This window comes from Erigeron canadensis, chromosome 4, assembly GCF_010389155.1.
Source record: "Erigeron canadensis isolate Cc75 chromosome 4, C_canadensis_v1, whole genome shotgun sequence".
Classification (NCBI taxonomy): domain Eukaryota; kingdom Viridiplantae; phylum Streptophyta; class Magnoliopsida; order Asterales; family Asteraceae; genus Erigeron; species Erigeron canadensis.
Window position 1 is genome coordinate 36,077,990 of NC_057764.1, and position 25,365 is coordinate 36,103,354.

The window sequence follows — 25,365 nt, forward strand, 5'->3', positions numbered from 1 at the left end:
TAATCTAAATACATTTATATTATCCTAACCCATGTATATAGTTATTTTTATTTATTTAATTAATATATATCTAATTGTTGTGCATCATGATAGGATCATTATCTTCTCAGCCTGAAATTTTTGTCCCAATGTCCGTTTTTAATGGAGAAAAGGTGGACTTTTGTCACATATGCTTACAAATTATTATTCAATCATGGACCCCATCAAACTTAAATTTTATTCAAACTAGCTAGCCCATATACAAAATCATATATTTATACATACAACATCCAATGCACATTGTACACGTCATACTCCATGATTGTTACTATCAATATTCAACACCAACACCTTATATTATTTTCCTTGTGCTTTCCGTCTCTCATAGTTCCAAAAGCATCTTTTGCTTTTGCTTGTGTTTTTATTATTTTCTCCAATTTTCTTGAATCTCTCTTCATCATTTTTTTTTTCCACTTTGGTTTCTTGTTTCCGGGCTCATGGATGATGATTCTAGCTTCCAAATCATACCCAGAAACAAGAAACCAAAACTCGTAGACGATGAAGAGAAAAACAAGATCTTGGTAACAAATAAAAACCCGTGTAAAAACAACAATTTACACGGGTTTGATATATTGCCTAGAGATGTACTTCTTGATGTACTTACTAGGCTACCCATATCTTCATTAATTCAATTCCGGTTTGTAAGCCGGTCATGCGACGTTTTGTCGCATGACCCTGAGCTTCCAAGACTTCACCACCCCATGGCGAAAAAAGCAGACCCCATGTTGGTATTTCATTGTGACTTTCCTATTCGAAACCAGCTTTATTTCGTTACTTATGATGGTGATCATAACAAGAATATTGTACGAAAGATATCGACACCATTCTGTCGTTCCATGCCCGAATTCAACGTTGTTGGGTCCTGCAATGGCTTGTTATGTTTGTCTGATTCTTTGTATGGTGAACCGGTTTTTTTGTTTAACCCGTTTACTAGAAACTATCTAGAGTTGCCAAAATGTGTACAGTTTCAAGACCAAGAGGTTGTTTTCGGGTTTGGGTATCACCCCAAGACTAATGAGTACAAGGTTGTTAGGATTGTGTATTATAGGACACCACGTAGGTTAATCCGAAACCATAGAAGCTACCCGAGATCCGAGGTTCATGTCTTGACCATTGGAGGAGAATCAAATTTGAACAATGAATGGAGATGCTTAGGGAAAGTGCCATACCAACTTGATAGGCAAGCAAAAGAAGCGGTTGTGGTTAATGGACGGCTCCATTGGGTAAGCCGTCCTGGACGTCTTCCAGGTCGAACCATTGTGTCATTCGACCTGGAAGACGAACAGTTTAAGCTTGTTTCCAAGCCGGTTAACCGAAGTAACTATCACTTGGCAGTGATCGATGAATGTCTAGCTGCAGCAGTGTCGTGTGGATACGGAAAGTTGGAGATTTGGGTAATGAAGGAATATGATGCCAAAGAGTCTTGGACAAAGTTGTTTGACATCCATGGGGCGTACTTAGCTAAAGTCCGGACTCACGACTATGGAATATGGAGGAAGGCGATGCACGAGAAGATGGTTCGGGTTTTGTGTGTGTTGAAGAATGGGGAAATATTGATGGAGTATAGAGGAGGGAGTTTGGTAAAGTATGATCCTAAATGGAAAGAGTTTAAGGATGTTGTGTTTCAAGGAATGCCTAAGTTGTTCCAAACATTTGCACATGTTGGTAGCCTTAATTGGATTCATACACCAATCTAGCAAGTAACTGAAACTTGCTAAATATAACATCTACATTTTGAATATAAATCTTACATTTAATTTTCTGTAATGATTGGATATAAGTCAATGGTTATTCAACTAAATTTCATGGTTCTATTACATGTGCTATTTTTCCAGTTTGATTGAACAATCAGTAGCCTGTTGATCGTCTGCAATATCCTAAATTCGTGCTGACAAACACAGAGATACGTTGAATGAATCGTTGATACGCAAACCAAATACTTTGGTACATATGGAAAGTTGCTCGAAATGGATTCAGCATATATAAGTGGCATACAAAAAAATTACTACATACATTCATGAAGGTACATACATCTGTAAAGAATACTGTACAACTACAAATCCTAGTGCACACAACTCTCACCCTCCACATGTCTTTCAAACCCTATACCGCAAAAAATGCAACAAATGCAACTAATAACAATCTAACATGAGCTAGCGACCGTTACACACTTACAAACAACCTATATTGGATTTTGTACAATAAAAAAATAGTAGGCTATACATACATATTTAGGTTACTAGGTTTAATGTTGGTCTTTTCTCGTCTTCTCTTCAAACAAACACTGATTCTATGTTGATTTCTTGGTCAACCGAACAAGGAAAGATACATGAGCCCATGAGGAGTATACCGATGCCGTATTTCTTAGCCACAATGAGGCAGTAAACGAAGACACATGCGTGGATCCCAGGCCCTTCCCTGCTGAAAGTTGGGGAATAATATTATACTTTTAACCTCAAAAAGTATTCTCAATATATCATAATAGAGGCTTGAAATTGTTTAGACTCCAAATAAAAATGAATGATTAGATGAACTCAGTAAGAATATGTTTTTGGGAAATTGATGAACCTGATGGAAAAAGTAGATTAAGGTAAACAAGTTACCATGGAAGGAACAACCCCTTGAATGATGCTACGTTCATGGCAAGGTGGTTAACCAGACTATTAAGACAGTCGGTTAGCTAGGTCAGCCGATGTAACCAACTATGCTGGACTGGACCATGAGACTAAAAAAACGAATTTCAGCTTAATGAATGGTCATGGTGCCGGTCCTGAGGAGAACCAACTGAGAGCCACAGAACCAAACTGTTAATCAAGGCATAACTACGTGTAGACTAGGTGAATTGGTGCAGCCCGCTATGCTGGACCATGTGAACCATCAACCAGACTCAAAAAAGGAAGCTGCAGCCGAGTACAGTTGTTCTTCCTCAAATGGCTTTGACACATACCCATCCATCCCACATTTTATGCATTCTTCATCTGTAGCCTGAATCACATCTGCAGTCATTGCTAAAATAGGTGTGTGCCAATGACCCACATTTCCAAACATTTCAATCGAAATTTCGCCAGATTCAATTTGTTCATTAACCTTGCTTTCTACCTTGCGAATTTGTCTTGTAGCTTCAAACCTATGTACATACAACACCAAAAGTCAGTACTTTTAGCATAACTAAAACAAGATTACTACTATCAAAATGAAGTAACTTCAGATATTACACTATCAAAATGAAGGGAGAAAGTTTTACCCATCCATTTCGGGCATTTGGAGATCCATGAAACATGCATGAAATGAGTGAGGCGGTTTAAGTCTCTCTAATGCAGTCTTCCCGCTATCTACACAGGTGACTAAAGCTCCATACTTCTTCAAAGCACCTTCTGCCACCCGTCTATTGACAACATTATCATCAACCACCAATATTTTTTTATCACGTAGTAAAGTCCCAAGAGTTGGTTTTCTTCTTGCTACAACTCTCTTATCTCCCACATTAAGCTTTTCTTGAAAGCAAGAGATCAAGACGCTTAACCGTAGAGGCTTAGGCACTATGGTAGCTGCCAAGTTACCCAATTTCACCTCGTGATGTATAGTAGTAGGGCTTGCAGTGTTAGCCAATAGAAATAGTTTCTTGCTACTTTTGAGACCACTAAGAAATGCAAGGCCACTCTCCTTGTCCCAAACTTCTTGGTCAATAAGAATCATTGCAAAACCAGCCGAGTCACTACAAAAAGGGAAGAAGATGAATGATTAATAAAGTCATAAATAGTCACTCATGTCCAGTAAATAAGTAGAGGTTTAATCTCAACCCAAAACGCTTATGAATGGGTCAATTCAAGCTTTATATGTAATGGGTCAAACTAAAGGAAATGGGTCAAACTAAAGAAAATGGGTCAAATGGGTTGGGCAGGTCAAACAGGTTGAAGGGTGCCTAGGATATATTTCAAATGCATAAAACATCCTAAACCATTTTAACTCAAAAAGAGCTGGATTATTGTTGGAGAAGTAAATTTTGTAATCAAATTTAGCACATCTTTTTATTTTATATAAAGTTCCAAATGTTTGAACAAGCGTGCTCAAATAAATCAAACCAGACCCAGTCTGTTTTGACCCAAACCTATATTGACTGGTCACATATAGCCCCAGCACCACCATATAACCACCTTCAAGACTACCTTGCTGAGTAAGCTTGTGCAAATTCAAAACTAGATGCGATCTCGACAGATATTCCCAATCTTTGAAGATGGTATCTTGTGACTTCCGCTCTTATGTTTTTCCAATCAATGACTAATGCTTTTAGTCCCCGAAACTCTGATATTGTAGGATAAAACTGCTGCATAACAGTATCAAGAGAGCTTGTTTCCCTTTTCTTGAAAACAGCTGTAAATGAGAAAGTACTTCCAGTACCAGGCTCGCTGACGAAACCGATCTCACCATTCATAAGCCCTACCAATCGTTTACAGATGCTCAGTCCGATTCCAGTCCCACCATAAGTTCTTGACGTTGAGCTGTCAGCCTGCATAAACGGCATAAATATACGGCTTTGCGCTTCTTTTGGGATTCCCACGCCCGTATCTTCAACAGTCACCAGTACTTTGATCTTTTCAGATTCACCAATCATATCTCTGCCTCCCAACTTTTCAAAGTTTTCCAAACTCCTCTTTCTATCGACAACAGGAAGCCCACTCAAAGTATTACTCATTACACTTGAATTTGACCCGTGACCAGAGGTCAAGAGTTGTCTTAGTATGTCGTCCTTCAAGTAAGATACACGTGACACTTCATCTGCTAGATGCACTGACACAAATATGTGTCCTCTATCATTTGTGAACTGCAAAAGGCAATGGATGTAAATAGGACAAGAAGTGCAGTAAAGTCTGTTGTTTCTAATAAATGTGAAGAAAGGTGCTAACTTTAAGTGAATTTGCGACCAGATTTGTGATTATTTGCCTGAAACGTCCTGGGTCTCCAACAACGACTTCAGGAAGTTGATTAGAAACATAAACTGCCAACTTCTCATTCACGACAACATATTAAAGCTTTAGTTAGAACAAATGTACTAATCATAGTGATAGATAAAGCAAAAACGTATATTCATTGGAATCTACCTCAATTCCCTTCTCTTGGGATTTGGTTAGAAACAGTGATAAAACATTATCAAGAATGGTGCGCAACTCAAAAGGGACAGCTTCAAGTTCAAGCCTTCCAGATTCAATTTTGGCCTGATCAAGTACCTCATTAATCAACTTAATCAAATCTTTTCCACTAGCATGAGCAGTCTGGGCAAAATCCAATTGCTTCGCGTCAAGATTTGTGTCCATAAGCATCTGCAGCATACCTGTTATAGAATTCTTTTTTTTAATATTACACTCCCAAGAAGATTAAATGAGATCAACTGAACTAGGTCTACAAGTTACCTAAAACACCATTCATTGGGGTCCTAATTTCATGGGAAACCGTTGCAAGAAACTACAAAAGAGAGTGATCATAATCATGGTCAACATCATGATCATGGGATATGAACAACAAAGCAGATATGGATTTTTTTGTAAATGCACCTGAGATTTTGCTATATCTGCAGCTTCTGCACGATGCTTGAGCTCCCTCATCTTACGACAATCTTGTTCTACTGTTGCAATCCGGTTTATAGCTGCATAGAAGATTTGACCAAGAAGGAAAGTGATTGTAAGCAACCCACCCGATGCTGAAATTGCTGTCCAAGGCAGAGAAGGTCTATGCTTAAACCTGTTACAAAATGAAATCCATGTTATATAAATCAAATCAAGTAGACATCCCATTCATAAGAAAAAAAGTCAAAAGATGTGTAAATATATAACCTGCAACGCATTTCATGCTTCCTAGCAGGATCACCAAAGTCAAGGCTACTGATATGAAGTAGACCTGTATCAATCTCATCAGGACCATACATATTAATAGCTGCAGAAGCATTTGTTGTGTCATAAACATTCACAACAATTGTTTGTTTGCTTGCTAGTTGGTGTAGAAGCTTCTCAACCAATGAAGGGACATCGTAAGATGCACCAAGATACCTGTTATGTTACAAAAGGTTTCATTATTATTAAAAATGAACTAAATCTTGAATCAAAGATATGCTGTTATATTGACATCAAACCTACCCCACAGTGGCCTTAATTCGCTGTTCTGGTGTAGCATTTCGATGAAGATGACCATTATAAACAGCAAAGGTAAGTACAACCCCTAAATGGTTTGATTTTAGAAGCATAAAAGGAGATGTCAAGACTCCTTTTCCAGATGCCCTTGCTCGCAAAATGTTTTCACGGTCTTCCTAAAGGATAGTGGAAACAAAAGAAACTGAGACAGCACAAAAATTGGATATACCATACATGTTATTTAGTTGTTATCATGTTATAACATTAAGAATAAAACTAGCCAAGAATATAGCAACTAAGAGCAGGGGTGGAAAAGTGGGTTTAAGCTTAAAATGGGTAATTTTTGGCAAGGGACGGGTCAGATTGGGTTGGCCGGAAATCTTTCATCCAAAAATATCAAATGTTATTTTTGATTAATGGGTCAAAATATGATTATGAAACTTATAATATTTCAACAGTAGTCCAAGTCTTATGATCAAGCTTTTACGCAATGAAAATACACTTCAGGTGACTTTTGGCCCGTTTCACACAATTTAAGCTAAACTTTTTTCTTACCTGTTGAGATATAACATGGGTTAAACTTTCCACCTCTTTAAAAACGCTTTTAATAAAGATAGATACCTTTCCGGACATCATATCAATAGAGACGATATGAGAAACGGTTTCTTGAGATAAAATAACCGGAGCATATTCATCTTGAATTGGTGACGGATCAAGATTATCAGGGTCACAATCTTGTGCCAAAGTCTGATCCTGGTCTTCGGTTTCCATCTTCTTTATAGTCCATCCATGTTCTTTCTCAAATTTTTCCCTATCAGAATGGCGCACTCTCAAAGCATATGCAACACCACTAGTTAGTGGCCTCTCAAAAGCCGTTCTTTCGGTGTATTCCCCAAAAGTTTTCTGTAATAATATAACAAAAGTTTCTTTTTCTAGAATGTTTTGAGAAAAGGAAACATTAGAGGAATGGGAAAAAAGATAAAAAGGTTACTTGATCCATGGCTGGAGGTTGTTTCCCATGATAGAAGGTGGACACAAGAATAGCAAGGGCATGAACATGGTTCATGCTTACATTGAATTGATCTTGCAACATTCGTGCCCGTTCATCACACATGTTTGCTAGAGTTTCTCTTCTTTTAATCTGAATACCATCATATAAGTACCAAAATAAACAAATTGATACAGTAACTCCAACTAACACAAATAGAACTAGAAGTGTCTTCATCCACTTCCCAGCTCCCCTTGAGGAGCTTTGTGCATGCTCTTTCTTCTTCATCCTGCCTTTACGGTTCTTCCACACACAAGGAATCAGGGTACACAATGCAATTACAAAAAGTCCCCACACGCATGGCTTTATAATACTGTTATCATGCACTCTTTCAAATTCTCCAGGTAGCATTGTCTGCACTGCTTTATCATCATGGATAGGGCATTGACCCCACAATTCCACATTTTGTGCATTATTCAGCATTTTGACAGCACAAGTAAATTTGCGTTTTGTTGACATGTCATCTCCCAACTGTTTGGTACATTTCAACGACGTTATCTGAAAGAGACAGATAAACTTAGAACATAGTTCACATGTCATGGTTCTACAGATCTTGCGGATTCCATTTCTGTTTCATATCTTCTAATTCTATTCACAAGTTAAAGGGACTTCGCCTATCAGAAATACTTTATGCCTACTACACTTTCTGTGTGAATAAGAAGTCATCATAGTATAGTGGTAAGTTTACTTCCCACATAAACATTCCAAATGAAAATCTAGGCCAAAATTCTAAAACACCTTCTAAGGATTATCTGTTGCTAAAAATGAAAGCCACCCTAGGAGTTGAAGCCGTCGAGATTATATATAAGTATAATCACAAAAAAGTAAACATTACTAAAGAGATTGACTAGTTCTAGTTAACACTTTGTTTCTAAACAATTGGAGCCAATTTCCCTATTCTCAGATAGTTTCTACGAATCCAGGTGCTTTAATTACGCCTTCACATGTACATTTGTCAAGATTCACTAAAATGTATGAATATAAAGTAAAAGTTAGAAGCAGAAAATTCATAACCTGATCTGATTCAACGAATGAAGAATTAAGCTCATGAAGAAGGTCCTTGCTGACATTAAACCGTTCAACCAAAACTAAAGATTTATCATCTAATGATCCTACGACCTCGAATTTCTTAATAAAAACACCATTGAACAAAAACAAACCAAACCCGAAAACAATAACAAAAACCCACAAAAGAAGGTACAATCTTTTCCATATCCAGCGATAATTAGACCCTATAACAGGCTCTTTAGCCTTTCTCATCTTTGACCTGGTCAACAATATACCATTTGACTCAGAAATCTTAGAATTCAAAGACATTATTGTTACAAATACCCAATTGAGTAAACACCTTTACAATTCAAGAATTATATGAAAAATCTCATAAAGGTAGAATCTTTATGAGGTACCAATACATCATACATGAACTGATCAGAAGCTTAATAGCTTCTCTTTTTCTTTTTTTTTTTAAACGGCAGAAACTTAATAGCTAACTCAAGAAGCTTAATCACTAGCTTACTTTGGAGGTGCTTTTAATGAGGTATAATGGAATCTTAATGTTCAAAAACATTATTACAACAAATACCCACATGAGAAAACACCCTGAAAATCTATGAATTGAATGAAAAAATCATGCAAAGTTTGAAACTTTATGAGGTACAAATGAATCTTGGAGCAAACCCATATCACAATATAATATTGAGCTGCAAAAACCAATAAGAATCACATCTTGTGAAAGGAATCATGGCAAGTCGGAAGCTTTAGTTTGAATAAGACAAAGAAATGTGAGGAAAGTTTAAGTAATTTTTCTTGAAATGAGGTATGCCTGCCTGCCAAGCCAAAAGCTGTTACAAGTATAAAGAGGTGTCAAGAACAAGACTTTTTTATTTTTATTTTAATGAATTATGAATGTTTGTTACTGAGATAAAATTGAAAATGGAAATGGAAATGGAAATGGAAAGCCAGTTGGGTTATTCAGTGCACACTGCACAACTGGAATCAATAAGTGTTATGTGATTACAGAGGCAAAGCCTTCACTTTTTTATTATATTATATTATATTATTATTTTTATAATATCTATGTTTTTTCTCTTTTTGCTTTCTATCCATAGATAAAAATAGAAATAGATATGGTGGCTTTAGGTTTGTTGTGGCTAGATAGGTATGATCATCTCATCATATCTTGTTGGAGGGTAACTAAATGAATACTGATCTTAGATGTTTTTGTTATGGTTTGTTGCAATGTAGGTTTTTTTTAATGTTAATGCCTCTATTTGATTCTCATCATAAAAATATTTTCTGTTTAAAAATCATTTAATCTTTGTAACCGAGTCTGAGACCTAAATTAAAATAATTTGAAGAATGTTTCTCTCCTATAAAAGTTTGTGTAACGATTTTAAATTAACTACTGAGACAATTTCGAACATGTTTCCTAAAATATAATTCCATTAAGATTTAATGTTTGACAAAGGAAATGTTTGTTTAAAAGATAAAATAAATGAGGTTTTCTAATCTTCAATGCTCATGATCGCCAATTGATTAATTATATAACTCCCTTTTTGTTCTTATGAAATAAATATTATGTGTCCTATGATTAGCGAACATGACTGCAGAAAAATCAATACCTGTCCAATAGTGAATCAAAATCACCAACGATTCACAGATGAACAAGATTCATATGGTTGGATATAATAGTGGCACTCGCATGGGATGTTTGATGACACATGTACACCAATCATATTAACCATTTTTATTGCCATTTTTATTTGGGATTAGTTTCCTCGAATATAAGAAACCTTGAACGAATGTCTATAGTAGGAAATAACTAAAGTTGTGTGTATTGTATGTAAACAACTTTGAAATAATGTTTATTGTATGTAAGAATTTCGTTTCAACCAATTACAATCTGACAAGTGGCACCATTATATGGTTGCCACGTATGTTTTCTTACATACAATAAACATTTTTTCAAGTTGCTTACATACAATACACATAACTTTAGTTTTTTCCTACTTTAGACATTTGGTCAAGGATAATTATATTTCAGGAAACTAATCCCTTTTTATTTATATATTATGTACACCATATCATGTGAAACTATTTAATCTTAATTAAAAATTTACGACAGACAATCACAGCACATATTTATATTCAATATATTTTCCACACACGTTTCTTTTAGAGGGTACTCAATGGTGACCACTCATCCCCAAAGGCTAGTCTCTGTTAGTGCCACATCAGCAAAATGCACCTAATGGACTCATCCCTCAAGGACTAGTCTTGCACCCACCAATTATTTAATTATATCCATTTATCCAAACTTTACACTTTTAACCCTCTAAAATTATAACAAACTAAAACATACCCAAATAAAAAACACTTCATTAAAAATAAAAACATTACACAATTTATTAAAAAAAACACACAAAAAAAACACATTACAATACTTCAAATAAAGAAAACACACATTAAAATAAAAACATTAACAATAGTTTATTATAAAAAACACACATTAAGCCGGGAGGCGCCATATATGCTTCGTAAGATCATGACGAAGAGCATGATGCACAGTGTGATCTCGAAGCTCCTTGCCGGTACTTTGGTGAAATGCAATCCTTTCCTCGAACGTACGTTCCGGTAAAACGATTGGATCACTGTCGTCTCCATCTTCGAGTGAGCGGGGTCTTCAATCTTCATGTTATGCAATATAACACAGGCGTACATTGTTCGAGTGATCCGATTCACGCTTTTTGATCTTGCTGGTTGGGTTAGAATGTGCCATGAGTTTTGAAGCCCTCCAAAGGCACACTCGACATCCTTCCGGGCACTTTCTTGAAACTTTTAAATTTCTTCTGCTTCTCATCTTGAGGGCATGAATACGACTTTACAAAAGTCGACCATTCGGGGTAAATGCCGTCTGCGAGAAAGTAACCCTTTTTGTAGTGGGTGCCATTAACAGTGAACGAGCTATCAGGTGCACGATCTTCAATGATTTCCCTAAATAAAGGCGATTGGTTCAGAACATTTATATCATTGTTCGAACCAGCTGTGCCGAAAAAAGCATGCCAAATCCACCTATCGTATGGAGCTACCGCTTCAAGCATGATGGTTGGATGACCGTGATCACCACGCGTAAACTGACCTTGTCATGCCTTGGGACAGTTCTTCCAAGGCCAGTGCATGCAATCAATGCTTCCAAGCATGCCTGGGAAGCCATGAAGCTCTTCATGTCGAGCGTACAAGCGTTTTATGTCCTCCGGTGTTGGTCTGTGCAAATATTTATCCCTGTAAAGTTCGAACACACACTTACAGTAATAGTCTAGATAACACCTTGTTGTTTCTTCACCCATCTGTAGATACTCGTCAAACGAGTTGGGATTGTAGCCATACGCCAATTGACGTATGGCGCATACACACTTTTGGATGGTGCTGAAACCAGGCTTTCCTCGGGCATCAAGCTGCTTGTTTTGCATTCTTTTAAAATGCAAAGGCACAGAACCTGGATTGCGAGATGGGTATGATATTATGTAGTTCACAATGCGCATGAACATAGGTCTAGACATACAGAATCGTCGCCTAAAACTCTTCAACGAATACTTTGGGTTTTCGTTAAAGTAAGTTGCCATTAGGCGCTCGTCAGCACCATGTCGATCTCTGTCGACGACCATACGAGGTATGAATGGTCTTGATGATTCACCTTGTTTAAGAAAATCAACACATTCGGCCATGATGCCAAAAATCTCATCATCATCGTCTTCGGTAGGAAACAAATCGGGTCTCGTGTACGTTGATAAACTTGAATGAAACTGGTTGTTCATGATGATTTATGTATACAAAAGTGTGTTTTCGTATAATAGAGCTGAATATATGCAAGATTAGTGTCAAATGGTGGTTCACTTGAAGTGTATATATAGCCATTTTGATAAACTAGCCGTTAAAGACTAAAGTTGTCACTTTTTTGAACTAGTTTTGAACAAACAGCCGTTACAGGGACTAAACTTGCCAAATGATGAAACTTATACTTTGTCTTCTTCTTTAATCAGAACTAGTCGTTGCAATTTAAAAAAAATAAAAAAATGAAACACATTCGTCCTTGCAGGAACGAGCTACCAAGACGAGCCCCACGAACGAACCAGGGATGAATCTCACCCAACGGTGTGGACTCATCCGAAGATGTCGAACGAGCCAGGAACTAGTACCATTGGGTACCCTCTTAGTATTTGAAGTATTGTATATTATAAAGACAAACGATAGCTCAATGCCATTTTGCAAAGTAAAATTTACTTTGTATCTCCCTATTAAAAACATAAAAATGACGAATGCATCTATTTAAAAGGTGCTTATATAGACGAGTCTTGCCTGTTCTACACGATCTCGATCTTGATTTTGACTATATGTGTTTCTTTTTTAGACGTGGCAACTGTATAATACAATCATACTTCTAACACAAACTTCAATTAATACACAATCTACCAATAAACTAACCACTCGCTTAATGGCGCAGTGGCCACCCGCCTCCTTACAAAAATTCCTTGGGGGTGAAAGACCTGGGTTCGAAACTCAAACCAAGAAATTTGGAGTCTCATTGCCAGGCAGCATTGCTGGGGTTGCTAGCTTGAGAGAAATATTCTCTATGGGACTAAGTGGTTCCCAGGCAAATACCATTTTTTTCACAATCTACCAATAAACTATGACATAATCCTTGATTGATACGTGTCTTTTTAATTTATATATTTTATTAAATTAACTTTTTTTGATTGTATATAGATTCAATTTTCTTATTAGACTTAGAATTAAACTCTAACTTTTGGCTTATATAGATACAAAACAAATTATAACCTTATTTGATTAATCGTTTTCTTATTAAGAAAATTGTCTCTTTTTTTTTAATTCTTCAATTTCTATTACTTATATTACTTATAATAAATTATTAAATATGAATACTTTAAAATTTTAAATTTACGATTTGAAATCACAAGGCTATTTGTCATCATCCACTATGCTTACAAGTTCCGATTTTGATGTAATTGGAAAAATTTAAGGTAAATCCTAAAATTAAACATATATCATATTTATCATTAGTGTTTATTATAATTAAGCTACAATAATCGATTTACTTTAACCACAATTTATTTCATACTCACGAATCAATTATGAGGTATATTCGAATTTCTTTATAATATAATATATATAGCTACCGTACATCATACGAGTATTAGAAATATTTCATAAACTAAATGATTACGTACAAAAAGATTTTACAAAATTATGCTCTTTTTTGTTAGAACTGTGGTAAGACGAATGATTCCACTTTGTATCGTCAACGTATAGTAGTTTCCTCTAAATTATTGTAAAGTTCAACGGTCAAACTTTTTAGTAGTAAATATTGACCAACCACGTACCAAAAGAATCCAAATAAAACAATACAAATATTTGTTGGGATCGATCATCTTTACTGCTTTCTTCTGCCTTTGAAATACCGAAAGTGCCATTGGACATTTTATGCTTTTAATAAATTAATTTACACTTCAACCCTTATCTTCTAAAATATTTTCACTATCACCTTTACATCAACCTACAATCCTACACCATTTGACACCGCTACCACCACTAATAATACCATCACCGACAACACAAACCGTCATCCCCGCTAACCCCGCCGCATTACGCGGGTACCATTCTCGTGATAATTAAACACAAGTTACCAATAATAATCATAAACTTAAAAAACAAAATGACACAAAATATTACTTGGTTAAATTCGATGACTTTAATCCACTATCACATATATACATTACAAATCACAAATTACTTATATATTACGAATGTATCATCTCTTTTTTTATTTTCAAATTACACATTTGATGTCTTTCACCAATCAACATACTTATCAGCTAACATGCATGATTTATTAAAATTACATTTAATGAAACAATTTACTACATCTATCATTTAACTTCTAACATAAATATAACTATATTTTTCACATCAATTATTTTTATGTAAACATCCTACCGTACTCGTCAGCACCACCATTTGCGCCCCTGCCGTCACATTACATAGGTAAAAATTTAATAATAGACATGTTCCCTCCTAAAAATCGATGATTCTAACAAGAATAAATTGATTGAAATTATCAACTTACCCATCAAAATACTTTTTCTATTAATACCATGGTGGGGCATGAAGTTTGGGGTCAATTACTACCAATAGTTATATTGTTGTAGGAACTACCCTGCAAACAATATTTGCAACTACCTTGCAAACCATATTTGCCTGAGTTACATTTTTGTGTTTAACTTATTGTTTTTCTTTTTAATTCCATCCCTAGCTAGTATAACACATTAACTAATTTTTATTGTGTCCATTTTTTTCCTCAATATATATGCAATCAAGAAATAATCAAGATATATAAATTAGAAGTCATTCTTTTATTCAAATCGGTTTTTGCTATAAGTTACACTAAAAAGGAACAAAAGAAAGATAATTAAGAAAAAAAAATATATATGTATGGAAAGACGAACAACGTAATTTTTCTACAGATGAAGGGAAGTATCGACATCAAGTTTGTCATGAGCACGTGATGTGCTAACTGAAACTGAATTTATGGACCAAAAGTCTCTAAAAGGTGGAGTAGTAGTAGTCCTAATTGTTGGTTGATCATGTTCTGTTTTCTTTCCTCCATATAAATCAAGTTCAAGTGAAAGAAAATCTTGAAAAGACGATGCTCTTGTTGTCGTTGTAGATGTTTTTGTAGTTGTAGTCGCGTTTGGTTGGTGGTAGATCATTTCATCATGATCAGGGTGCACTAATAAGTTTCTTGTTTGCTTCGATTGTCTGCTAATTATGGTTTGGGACTCAGAAAACAATTTTAAGAGCTCCATTTCTTCTCTTTTCTCCCTCATTTTTTCTAGCTGTCTGAATCTTGCTTGCAAAAGAGCAATTGAGGAAGAAGACGCACCACCATCGCCACCTCCTACCGCCATTTGATCACCATGTTGCCGTCCCATGGAATGAAGGGCCATATATATATCCTCAATTGTCAATAGAGGCTATATATATATATATATATATATGAATATATATTGTGTTTTAACTCTAATTAAGAATAATGTGAATGTTAATCGTGTGCATGTGTTAGTTTTTATATATATAGGGGTAGCCGGGTAGGCTTGTTTTGTACTGACATTTTGGTTCCTTGATTATAAGCCACCCTTTGTTGATTCTGAGTGGGCCGGGATCGGCAACAGTAGCACAAGATCCAACTAGAACGTGTCAGGAAAGATAATGTAAGTTATTAGAGTGAGTTTGTTGTTGTATGTATATAAGGGCAAAAGGACTTTTGAATGTGCTATATGTTAAGAGAGCGAGTCCAAATGAATGAGGGATAATTAGCATTTGGAAGGGTGTTTGTGAACGAATATGAGGTTAGGTTTGATGTTGATCTCAGCTTTTGACCTTTTAATTAGCTTAATTAATTTGTATAAAATAGTAATTAAAATGTCACCATATATATATCTACCCCCTAAAACATGCTTATGATTTCCATGCTTTCTTAATTTTATGATAATAATAATAATATGATCGAGGGTCTAAATTTCAAATTCTAGGTGCATGATTTTACCAATAAGTGAGGTGTTTAACTTAGGTAAACCGTAAACTCTCAGATTTATTTTTTTATTTCACGTATGTGACCTTAATTTCTTAACTTCTAAACGACTATCGTGGCATGTGACATAAGACTATCCGCATCAGTTCAGGATATCTTTCTAACAAACATCCTAATCAACATGCTACGTCAGCTTTTCATCCATCATTCTCACAAACACTTTTTACCCACAACAATAATATATCCATCCTTTTTACAAACAACCAAATAAACTCAAAAGTAACTTTTGTCTTTTACCTTTATCTCTCTTCATTCTTCCACATCCTTCTTTACAAACAACCATGGATGGACATCCTCTATGTCATCACCCACATCAATAGTCTCCCTACAAACACCCTCCATGTCACCACAAATGTCCTATGGACATCCTTGTTGTGGATGGTCTAACAACCTATATGACTGACTCGTCAACATAAATATACTTAATCAGTTAATTGCTTCCTAGTGGAGTACAATCACATATATACAATAAGTAATTGGGTTTATATACGATTAGATTAAACTCATGAGTTACATGGTGAATATTTATTGTCGTAATATTCTGATAAAAATAAATAATACATCTTCCAGTTTATAATTTGAAGTATAAGAGTACAACACTATACCAATGTATTTAAATGTAAACTTATTTATTAAAAACGGTTACATAATAAATGGATATATTTTAATCCTAAATAGACTTATCTATCTAATAATACTCCGTATTTAAATCATGCAACTATGTAATAATAAATGAAATTAAAAAAATAGGATATATAAAAGAAAAATGATAAATCCCCCTAACCAAATAGCCTAATAATCCTCCTAATACATTAAGAAGGTGACATATGGTATCCACTAATTATCTTTCCTAATCTTGCCCCCTGATTTTTTTACATGTCATCATCTCATGGTTATGAGGATTATTAGGCTATTTGGTTAGGAGAATTAATCATTTCCCTAAATAAAATATACAGTACACATAAACCATCAACATAAATTCAATTTTAATTTATAAGGATGAAAAGAAATTTTTTTTCACTATATTGTATTTTATTTAATACTAAATCAGTTAGATATAATCGTTATGTAATTTTTACTCTAGATATAGGTATGTGACAAAGTTTAAAATCCGAAAGTTTTTATTCATTATATAATCCTTAAATATTGACTTTTACTGAGTATTTCTCTTAAATAGTATCATACAATACTAAAAAAAGAAGAAAAAAAATATTATAAATGAGCAAACTTAGTTGACATCCAAAGACTTAACCCATATTAGTCTTATCTTATCCTCACTTAGTTATAGTAATAATAATAATACATGTATGAGGTGAAAAAAGATCAATATGATTATAAAAAATGATTACCTTATAAATTTTCAACAATAAAATATCTATAAGAAATAGTAATTTAACCAATGGTAATAAAATGTTATGTAGTTATAATAATATTTTTTAGAATATAAAATATGAAGATTATCGTATATTTAAGAAAACAAATTGAAAAAAACTATTAAAAATATGGAAATAGATATGTCATCCGATTTGGATGATCTCGTAGCTGACTTATTATAATTTATGGGTTTTTTTTATTTTACTTTTTAATTGTTTTTATTATTAATTAATCATAATTTGGATAATGAATACTTTTTAAATAAATGTTTAAAATTAAGAAATTTTTGTAAGTATAACACATAATGAAAAATCATACATGACATTCTATAATAATTGTCAATTAATCAAAAAATTATCTCTTTTTAATTATATAGAGGGATAGTAAAACTAGCGGAACTACTTTTTTATGCACTGTTTGTACTTATAATATAATTTAACTATAATAATATTTTGGGTAAGTAGCGTTTTATACCATATAGTTGAACATAAGCACGAATACTATTAGGGGAATAGGGGGTATGTGACAAGGTTTTAGATGAATCCGATGCCGTAAGATGGACCAGAATGAGTATCAATGCCGAATACAAAAAAAGAAGCATGCTAACCAAAATGTTTGCCATATATGTCATTTCGTTCGATAGTGTTCTCCAAAGTTCACTTGTCTTTATGCACTTGTACAAGCACCATAGTTTGAATCCTGATTGTGAATATCGAACTTGTTCTATTTGACATAAATGGCAAGTCATGGGGTAATTGTTTCTCTTTTCAAACATTCCCAATAATTATAGAAAAATGATAATGACAACTTTTACTTATTACATGCTTAATAATTTATATATAAATTACTTATTACATGCTTAATAATTTATTAATAATTTACTTATTACATGCTTAAAATGATATAACTTTTAAACATTTTAATGATTTTATCTTGTCATTTACATTCAATAGTCAAATGTTGATACAATATAGTTGGTTAGATTAAATCAGTAATATAAAATTATAAATGTTTATTGAAAATAAGATGTTACGGACTAGTATATTTGTTATAGTTTTATGTTTGTAGCATTTGGCTTATATGTTCAAAAAGCAGGCTCAATAAATTCTAGCAATGAATAGTATATTAATTTCATTTAACTTATTCATTTGTTGTAGGCGTGTGTGTCTTTCTAAGGGAAATATTAGGTAAAACATGCAGTATCTATCTTAGGTAAAACAAGAAGAATTATGTAAAATTCAGGGGGGTTTATGTAAAATCCAGAGGGTTATGTATGTTTATCAAATCCAAAGGTTTAATTTGTAACTTATTTTAATGTGGCAGTATTTAAACTTAAATAAAATCTGCAGTATGAATCATTTTCTCGTTTTTTTATATACTTATTTTTACTCTTATATCTTTATGTTTATGTTTATCTTTATCATTATCTTTATCTAATACTATCTTATAAATCATTTTGTTCTTTTTTTTCAAATATCAATTAGGTAATTGAACTACTTAGGGGGCGTTTGGTTCACGAAATGTTTTTGAAGAAATTAGAATCTATCTAAGGAATTGGAATTTAAAGGAATTGGAATTTGAAAGATTTTATATTTATTTTGTGTTTGGTTGACAGAATTCGAAGGATTTGTCTTAATGGAATTCGAATATAAATTATGTCAAATGACAAAATTAACCTTTGTTACATCTTTATAATATACTTTCATTTTCATTATAATAACATATTTTTATACATTTGATAAGATTAATAATACTAATAATACTAATAATAAATATGCATTTGATAAATTAATAATAACAATAATAATATATAATATATACACCCATAGATGAGCATATCTATCAAAACCCACCACCCATCTCTATTCACGAGAACCCAAACCTACATTTTGATCGCCGACAACCTTATACATATTTCACACCATTAATCTATCGCCCATATTCATCATTCATCCATATTAATCTTTCACCAATCTTTCACCGGTTATTAGTCTTTATGACTGTTATTAAATCTGATATCTGGCAGCAAAAGAACACCGACGGTGGTGGATAGTGATTCTATTAAAATCTGGCAACCGACAGCAGCGGGGCATCAATGGTGTTGGATGGTGATGGTTTTTAAAGTTTTGCAACCATCATCCAAAAAAAGAAGACTCTTTTATGTTTCTTTATTTAATTTATAAGAGGGTATTTTGGTAAAGAAAATTAATTCCTTGGAAAGTTTGTATATTCCATCATGTTAGTGAAGGATTTGTCAATTCCTTATTTTAAGGAATTTGATGAAATTTTTCAAACTCCAATTCCATTCATTTTGCCAACCAAACAAAGGAAAGAATGGAATTTGAATTCCAATTCCTACGAATTTCAAAGGATTCTTACGAACCAAACGGCCCCTTAAGTTACCTATTTTCTTTATTCACTAATTTAAACATCTCTATCTAATATACCTATAATACCATTAAATCTCAACCATTTATTTTTCTTTCCCTTCTCAAATCTCAGCCAATCATTTTTTTTTCCTCTTATCCATAAATCATTTTATTACTCTAATTTATTCAAAATATTTTATTTCAAAAATCGTATATCAATAAATTATAAAAATTGTATAGGTGTTCTTAAAATTTCATGCTTTTTCATTAGAGATGTCATTCGATATACTTTCGACGAATTTTTAAATACGAAGACGGAGCCCGTACAATTAAGACATTTAGTTATCATACTCTATGACTTGATCTATCACCCCCACCATCCCACCGCCATAACGCGCGAGCACTATCTCTCGTTCAATATAATAGAGAAACTTTTTTTTAAAATCTCAAATTACAATTTTGAACCACCTAAATTACCATTCTTCGTTATTTACTAATTTAAATATCTCAACTCAATATATCTATAATATCCTTAAATCTCAATCACTCATTTTCTTCTTTTTACTCAAATCTCAATCACTCATTTTTTTTTTCTCTTTTCCATAAACCATTTTATTCTTTTAATTTATTCTAAATCTTTTATCTCAAACACCTTATATCGATAAATTATAAAAATTATATAGGTGTTCTTAAAATTTAATGATCTTTTATTAGAGATGTCATTCGATAAATTTTTAAATTAAGGGTGAAACCTGTATGGCTAAAGCACACATTTAAGGCTTTTTTTTATACATTTAATAAAAAAAATCATATTATGGATCATTTCCTTCTTTATCTTTATATATATACAATAAAGAAGAATTGTTTTTTAAAAGTATTTTTAGAAAGATTATGATGTGTTATTATCATACATTTTTTAAAAGGTTTTTTCTTTCATTTATGATGTCATATTTGACCATTAAAAAAACAACCTCACTTAATGCTTATTTAAAATTCTTAATCTTTTATTTGGAATAAATAAATCTTACATTTTTTACGTATCAATGTGTTAGTTGATTAACTATCTTCATATCAAATTATAATATATTAATAAGAAAAACTACATACATTCTTTTGCATTTTTTAGTAAATTTTGATTAGTCCGGGTTGAACCCGGGTTGTTTAGTGGTACATTTCATAAAAAAAAATCATAAGAGCCAAACGTTATCAAATTTATACTTGAGGATCATTTCCATCGCCTCCTTATAGCCACGTGACTAATCGCTTTGTTTCTCTATTGTGCCCGCCTCCTTCATCTTCTACGTTATCTTAATTGTGTATTATATATGATTATGATTATTATTGTTGATCCAAGATCAAGGTTTAGACTTTTGTATCAAATCGATTTAGGGTATGGAAGTAGCCGCCGTGAATTTTGAGGTATGAATTTCATCTTCAAGCTTTAAATTTAGATACCCAGTAATTATTTCTATCTTTTTAGGCCTCAAAATCCTTTTTTTTATTATTATAGAAAATTAAGGTAAAAAATCAAGTCTTTTTTCGGATTATTAGGCACAAAGCAAGTCTCTTTTGTATTATTTAGGTATATTCAAGTTTATTAGTTACAAATTAAGGCTTTTGATATTAAACTTTATAAGCATTTTCCTGCCCAAAAAAAATCAGCTATCTACTGTTTATTTAGCATATAAGCATAGAGTTTGTTATCGGTAACATGTTTCGTGTTTACACATTGTAGCGTAACGTATATCGAATGGGAAAGGATTACATATCATATCATAATCAGGATGAACAAGTTCATATTTGCGTGGAGAACCTTGAGACTTAATCGAAATGTATTTTCATGGAATTTTGTCCAAGTCTCAAGTGTTGCCCAAAGGCCAAATCTCTGGCCTTCATGTTATTATTTTGTGTGGTTTCTGGATACCAAAGTTGTCTGTTTTTTTAGAAAGTGTTTATAATAAAGGTAACCCAGGCATGCATCTTAGTGAATGTCTTTTAAGACAAGTGCACAAATCGGGTTTTTGAGAATCCATGACGTTGGTTTTTTTTTTTGTTATTAGGTTAAATGTTTACATTAAACATGACATTTTCTTTTCTGCTACCCAGAAATAGAGTAAAACGGAGAATGTTAGCTCCTGGTGTTTCCAAAGAGGATCAGCCAAGAATGCAGAACCTCCCTGATGATGTTTTATGCAAAATATTCATCCGTTTACAGGCACGTTTGGTTGCTCAAATGAGATGTGTATCTAAACCCCTGAATGCTCTTTTATCTCAACCCTTCTTTATTAAATCTCACCTTAATCGTTCAATCGACAACCACTATAAAATTCCATTGATCTTTGGAAGACTAAGCAGATTACACAACAAACTATTCAGGGTGCACCCGTTTCAAAAATGTATTCAACTCCCTGCTAACGCACCATCTGGACATGCATGTTGCTTTATTACCGGTTCCATAAATGGCTTAGTATGCTTTTCTAGTTATAGAAACCCGTGTGTTAAAGGTTCCATTCACATTTGGAACCCTTCTCTCTCTGCCTTTTTAACTCTCTCACCGGGATCTAATATTCACTCAGAGGGTTTTCATGTCCTTGTTCGGTTTGGTTTTGATCCAAAAACCAATGACTACAAAGTTGTTAACCTTAACTTTTCGGAACAAGGAAATACATACACATGTTATGGAGGAATTTTTTCCTGTAAAAAGTGGCTGCAAGTTGAGGTTTATAGTATGCGAAAGGGTTCTTGGCATTCAATCACTCAAAGGTTTCCATCACATGTTACTAGGATTCATTATCAAAATTATCTTTGCGCAGATGGACTTGATGGTCATGTTTATTGGGTCGGTGATCTTGGTAAGGAGAGGAAGCTACAAACAATAGTTGTATTTGATCTTGGTGCGGAGACTTTCAAGGAGATAGCTCTTCCAGATTCTATAGCGTATGATAATGGAAATAAGCTAGCTGTTTTGGGTGGAAATATTTGCTTGATTTCATCAAGCGGAGGTAGAGAGGGTCAGAGTGAGGTTTGGAAAATGGAGAAGTATGGGGTGGCTGAATCGTGGGTGAGAACCCATATTTTTCCACAAAGTTGTGGTATTTTAAGCCCAGCTGGATTCACATTGAGTAATGACCTGCTTATAGTATCTAAGTCAGAGGGTCAAATAGCATGGTACAATCTAGATACAGCAAAGGTCAAATACATTGACAATAACGATGATAATATGAACAATCTCCACGTACCTGGAACCGTAAATGTTTGGTATATTGACAGTCTCGTTTGGGTAGCACCTCCTAAACGCAGTGTGGGATGGAAAGATGGTCTCCACTGCGACTTCAAAAGATGGATTGGCTCAAAGGTTAACGATAAAAAGTGGCTTCAAGCCTTCAAGAGGCAAGACACCATATCTACTTCTTTTATATCTTTTATTAGGACTTACACGACATATTACTGTCCTTAACTGTCCTTAACAGTGATGTGTTTGTTGTCGCCTATATATATATTCATCAAGATATGATGGATGCATAAAATTGAAAATTGTGATTTTTTGAGTTTTGATGGATTAATGTGTTAACAGTTTTTTAATGATAAGTAGTTTTACACTGTATTAGTTTTATGGACTTATAGTGCATCAAAATGATGTTTTTATGTGTTCTCACAGAAAACCACCTTATATATTATATACACATGAATTTTTACCTCTTCCTTAACATGTAGATATGCTAGTACATCTTTAAACTTATGTTGCTGATATTTATAGTTCCAGTCACTCTTTCCCATGAGAATTTAACCACCATCCAGCTTGTTTGGACTTTGTTAATTTGATATATAAAGCCTCTTTTTTAAAACCAGTTGAGGTTTTTCTAGCAGTACGTGTTAGATATTTCAAATTGTTGTATCTTCTTTTTTATGTTTGTATACTGATGCATGTTTAGCCATTAAAATTCTTGCATCCTCATTCTTGTTTTGCAATGTCTTGCAGTCATGCCAATTTTTATAAACTATGTATCAAATATCTCGCAGATTTATTTGTGAGGAACGGGAAGGAGAAAATTGCAGGCAGTGAATTACAGAAATTGATGGTTTTGAGCATAGGTCTAAGTCAGTGAAGAGTGTGGTACTGTGGTAGAATAATAACGATGTCGTTGTTCTCCTCACCTTCTCTTTCTCTTCACCCCAAACACCCAATTGTCATTGGGTTGCCACCGGTGAAGGTAAGCCTTCTTTTGTTACAATAGTAGTTTTTGTTAATCTGGTATGGACGTAGTAAATCATATACATGTTTTGTTACCCTATCTCAGAGTATCATAATTTTGTATAGGAAAATGAGAATTCATATATCAAAATCCACCATCAATGGCCATGTTGATTTATGATAGTTTGGTAAACCAGTATCTATACGCATAGACGTGCTCATCTTTTACTACCCTTGCGGTAAGAGGTGGAAGAATGAAACACCCCATCGTCATTGGGTGGCCACCGTAAGCCTTCTTTTGTCACAATTAGTAGTTTTTGTTAATCCGCTATGGACATAGTAAATCATATAGGAGTACATGTTTTGTTACGCGTGACTATCTTTCCCAATCCAATGCTCATGTAAAACAGGGCAAATTGGAGGCTAAATGGCATACCACTTTACTGTCTTGTGGAGCCTCGCCTGGATGACATGGTGTTGAGTCATGGATTCGCTGAGAGACTCAGCGAGGTACTTCATCAGTGAGCTCTCAACGACCTCTATTATCTTCGAGTTAAAGGATAAGTTCAATGACTAACCACCATATTTTGTAAGTCAAATATGGGCAGGAAAATGAAGATAAGAAGGATGGTCCCAAGAATACGTGGTGCAAGATCAAGATGAAGCCATGTGACCTTGTACCGATTTAGTACTAAGGAGTTTCTCTTTCATGCCGTTTTAGGAAACAAACAAGATGAAGAAAGAAGAACTCTGCAGATCTGAACCATCCTCCAATAGATGGTTGACAACCTTCATGTGTCAACATCTATTGGGTTGTCATGTGATTCTCATCTTTGCCTATATAAAGAACCACTTGACCTAGCCGCAACTCTTGTTGGTTTGTTCTACAATTGTCACTGTGTGTTCCTTCATTTATTGTAGAACATTTAAGTTTTTGTGTGTCCAAAAACTTAACAAGTATTCTTTTTTCTTATTCTTTGTAAACCGACCATGTATTCACTGTTTAATTAATTAATACATATAATTAAACGTGTTTACATTCTTGTCTTACATTCTTAATATAGTTTACTTTAGTCATTTAATCATATAATCGTTGCAAACTTGGGACTTTCACATGGTATTGCCTACATTCTCATTTTGATTCTTCCTTATAATCTTTTTTTGAATGGTACTAAACCTTAAATGTAGTTATCATTTTATTAACTTATATAGCAAAAGTTTGATTTTTGACATCGCCATATAATCGAATTCATGACCACCACTTGACAGAAAGAAGGTACCTTATGAGATGTTGCGAAACATAATGCTAGAGAAACACACTTGGAGGGCGGGTTTCCCTTTTAAAGATCCACTTATTCGGCTTTGAAGTTTAGGACTTGTGGTAAATAAAAATCCATCTATTAGTATCCATCACAAGCTCCGATCTTTCAGTAGTCTTGGTGTTGTTTTGCCCGATGTTTTTCTTGTTACAAAACAGGTTTGAGATTGGAGGTGTAATTGTTAAACTTTTGGCTGTTTAAGATTTTATCCCATTGGCCTATTAGCTTTCATGCGTG

At 33.8% G+C, this 25,365-nt stretch overlaps 4 protein-coding genes across 8 annotated transcripts; 2 read left to right on the forward strand and 2 right to left on the reverse strand.

Annotated features, from left to right (window-relative positions):
• The first annotated feature begins 366 nt into the window (after positions 1 to 366).
• On the forward strand, positions 367 to 1,873 carry LOC122595426 (F-box protein At3g07870-like). The gene has a single exon (XM_043767783.1). It carries the CDS (start codon positions 477 to 479, stop codon positions 1,734 to 1,736), a length of 1,260 nt encoding a protein of 419 aa, XP_043623718.1. The 5' UTR covers positions 367 to 476; the 3' UTR covers positions 1,737 to 1,873.
• A 158-nt stretch (positions 1,874 to 2,031) lies between these two features.
• LOC122595425 (histidine kinase 2-like) lies at positions 2,032 to 8,790 on the reverse strand. Of its 3 annotated transcripts, none has more exons than XM_043767781.1 (13): positions 8,224 to 8,790; positions 7,153 to 7,707; positions 6,783 to 7,064; positions 6,168 to 6,337; positions 5,868 to 6,080; positions 5,589 to 5,775; positions 5,448 to 5,499; positions 5,139 to 5,368; positions 4,944 to 5,042; positions 4,206 to 4,861; positions 3,284 to 3,754; positions 2,643 to 3,166; positions 2,032 to 2,457 (listed from the first exon to the last, which is right to left on the reverse strand). In XM_043767781.1, the coding sequence occupies exons 1-12, from the start codon at positions 8,524 to 8,526 to the stop codon at positions 2,917 to 2,919; spliced, it is 3,468 nt and encodes a 1,155-aa protein (XP_043623716.1). In that variant the 5' UTR covers positions 8,527 to 8,790; the 3' UTR covers positions 2,032 to 2,457; positions 2,643 to 2,916. The 3 variants fall into 3 exon arrangements, with proteins under 3 accessions (XP_043623716.1, XP_043623715.1, XP_043623717.1); XM_043767780.1 differs by having other exon boundaries at positions 2,032 to 2,460; XM_043767782.1 differs by having other exon boundaries at positions 2,608 to 3,166.
• Positions 8,791 to 11,351: 2,561 nt separating this feature from the next.
• LOC122597497 lies at positions 11,352 to 12,023 on the reverse strand. The gene has a single exon (XM_043770085.1). The coding sequence runs from the start codon at positions 12,021 to 12,023 to the stop codon at positions 11,352 to 11,354; it is 672 nt and encodes a 223-aa protein (XP_043626020.1).
• An 8,841-nt stretch (positions 12,024 to 20,864) lies between these two features.
• Positions 20,865 to 24,536, forward strand: LOC122598165 (F-box/kelch-repeat protein At3g06240-like). 3 transcript variants are annotated; one of them, XM_043770765.1, is made up of 6 exons: positions 20,865 to 21,036; positions 21,724 to 23,007; positions 23,638 to 23,828; positions 23,936 to 24,095; positions 24,220 to 24,330; positions 24,404 to 24,536. In XM_043770765.1, the coding sequence occupies exons 2-3, from the start codon at positions 21,743 to 21,745 to the stop codon at positions 23,678 to 23,680; spliced, it is 1,308 nt and encodes a 435-aa protein (XP_043626700.1). In that variant the 5' UTR covers positions 20,865 to 21,036; positions 21,724 to 21,742; the 3' UTR covers positions 23,681 to 23,828; positions 23,936 to 24,095; positions 24,220 to 24,330; positions 24,404 to 24,536. The 3 variants fall into 3 exon arrangements, with proteins under 3 accessions (XP_043626700.1, XP_043626699.1, XP_043626698.1); XM_043770764.1 differs by having other exon boundaries at positions 24,220 to 24,319; XM_043770763.1 differs by having other exon boundaries at positions 24,220 to 24,536.
• Positions 24,537 to 25,365: the final 829 nt, after the last annotated feature.

Coding starts and splice junctions, on each gene's coding strand:
- LOC122595426 (XM_043767783.1), top strand. CDS start 477: ATGGATGATGATTCTAGCTTCCAAATCATACCCAGAAACAAGAAACCA.
- LOC122595425 (XM_043767781.1), bottom strand. CDS start 8,526: ATGTCTTTGAATTCTAAGATTTCTGAGTCAAATGGTATATTGTTGACC. Junction 6,338..6,782: donor TTGATATGATGTCCGGAAAG/GTATCTATCTTT, acceptor ACTATCCTTTAG/GAAGACCGTGAAAACATTTT. Junction 5,500..5,588: donor CAGATATAGCAAAATCTCAG/GTGCATTTACAA, acceptor TCTCTTTTGTAG/TTTCTTGCAACGGTTTCCCA.
- LOC122597497 (XM_043770085.1), bottom strand. CDS start 12,023: ATGAACAACCAGTTTCATTCAAGTTTATCAACGTACACGAGACCCGAT.
- LOC122598165 (XM_043770763.1), top strand. CDS start 21,743: ATGTTAGCTCCTGGTGTTTCCAAAGAGGATCAGCCAAGAATGCAGAAC. Junction 23,008..23,637: donor TGGCTTCAAGCCTTCAAGAG/GCAAGACACCAT, acceptor AATATCTCGCAG/ATTTATTTGTGAGGAACGGG.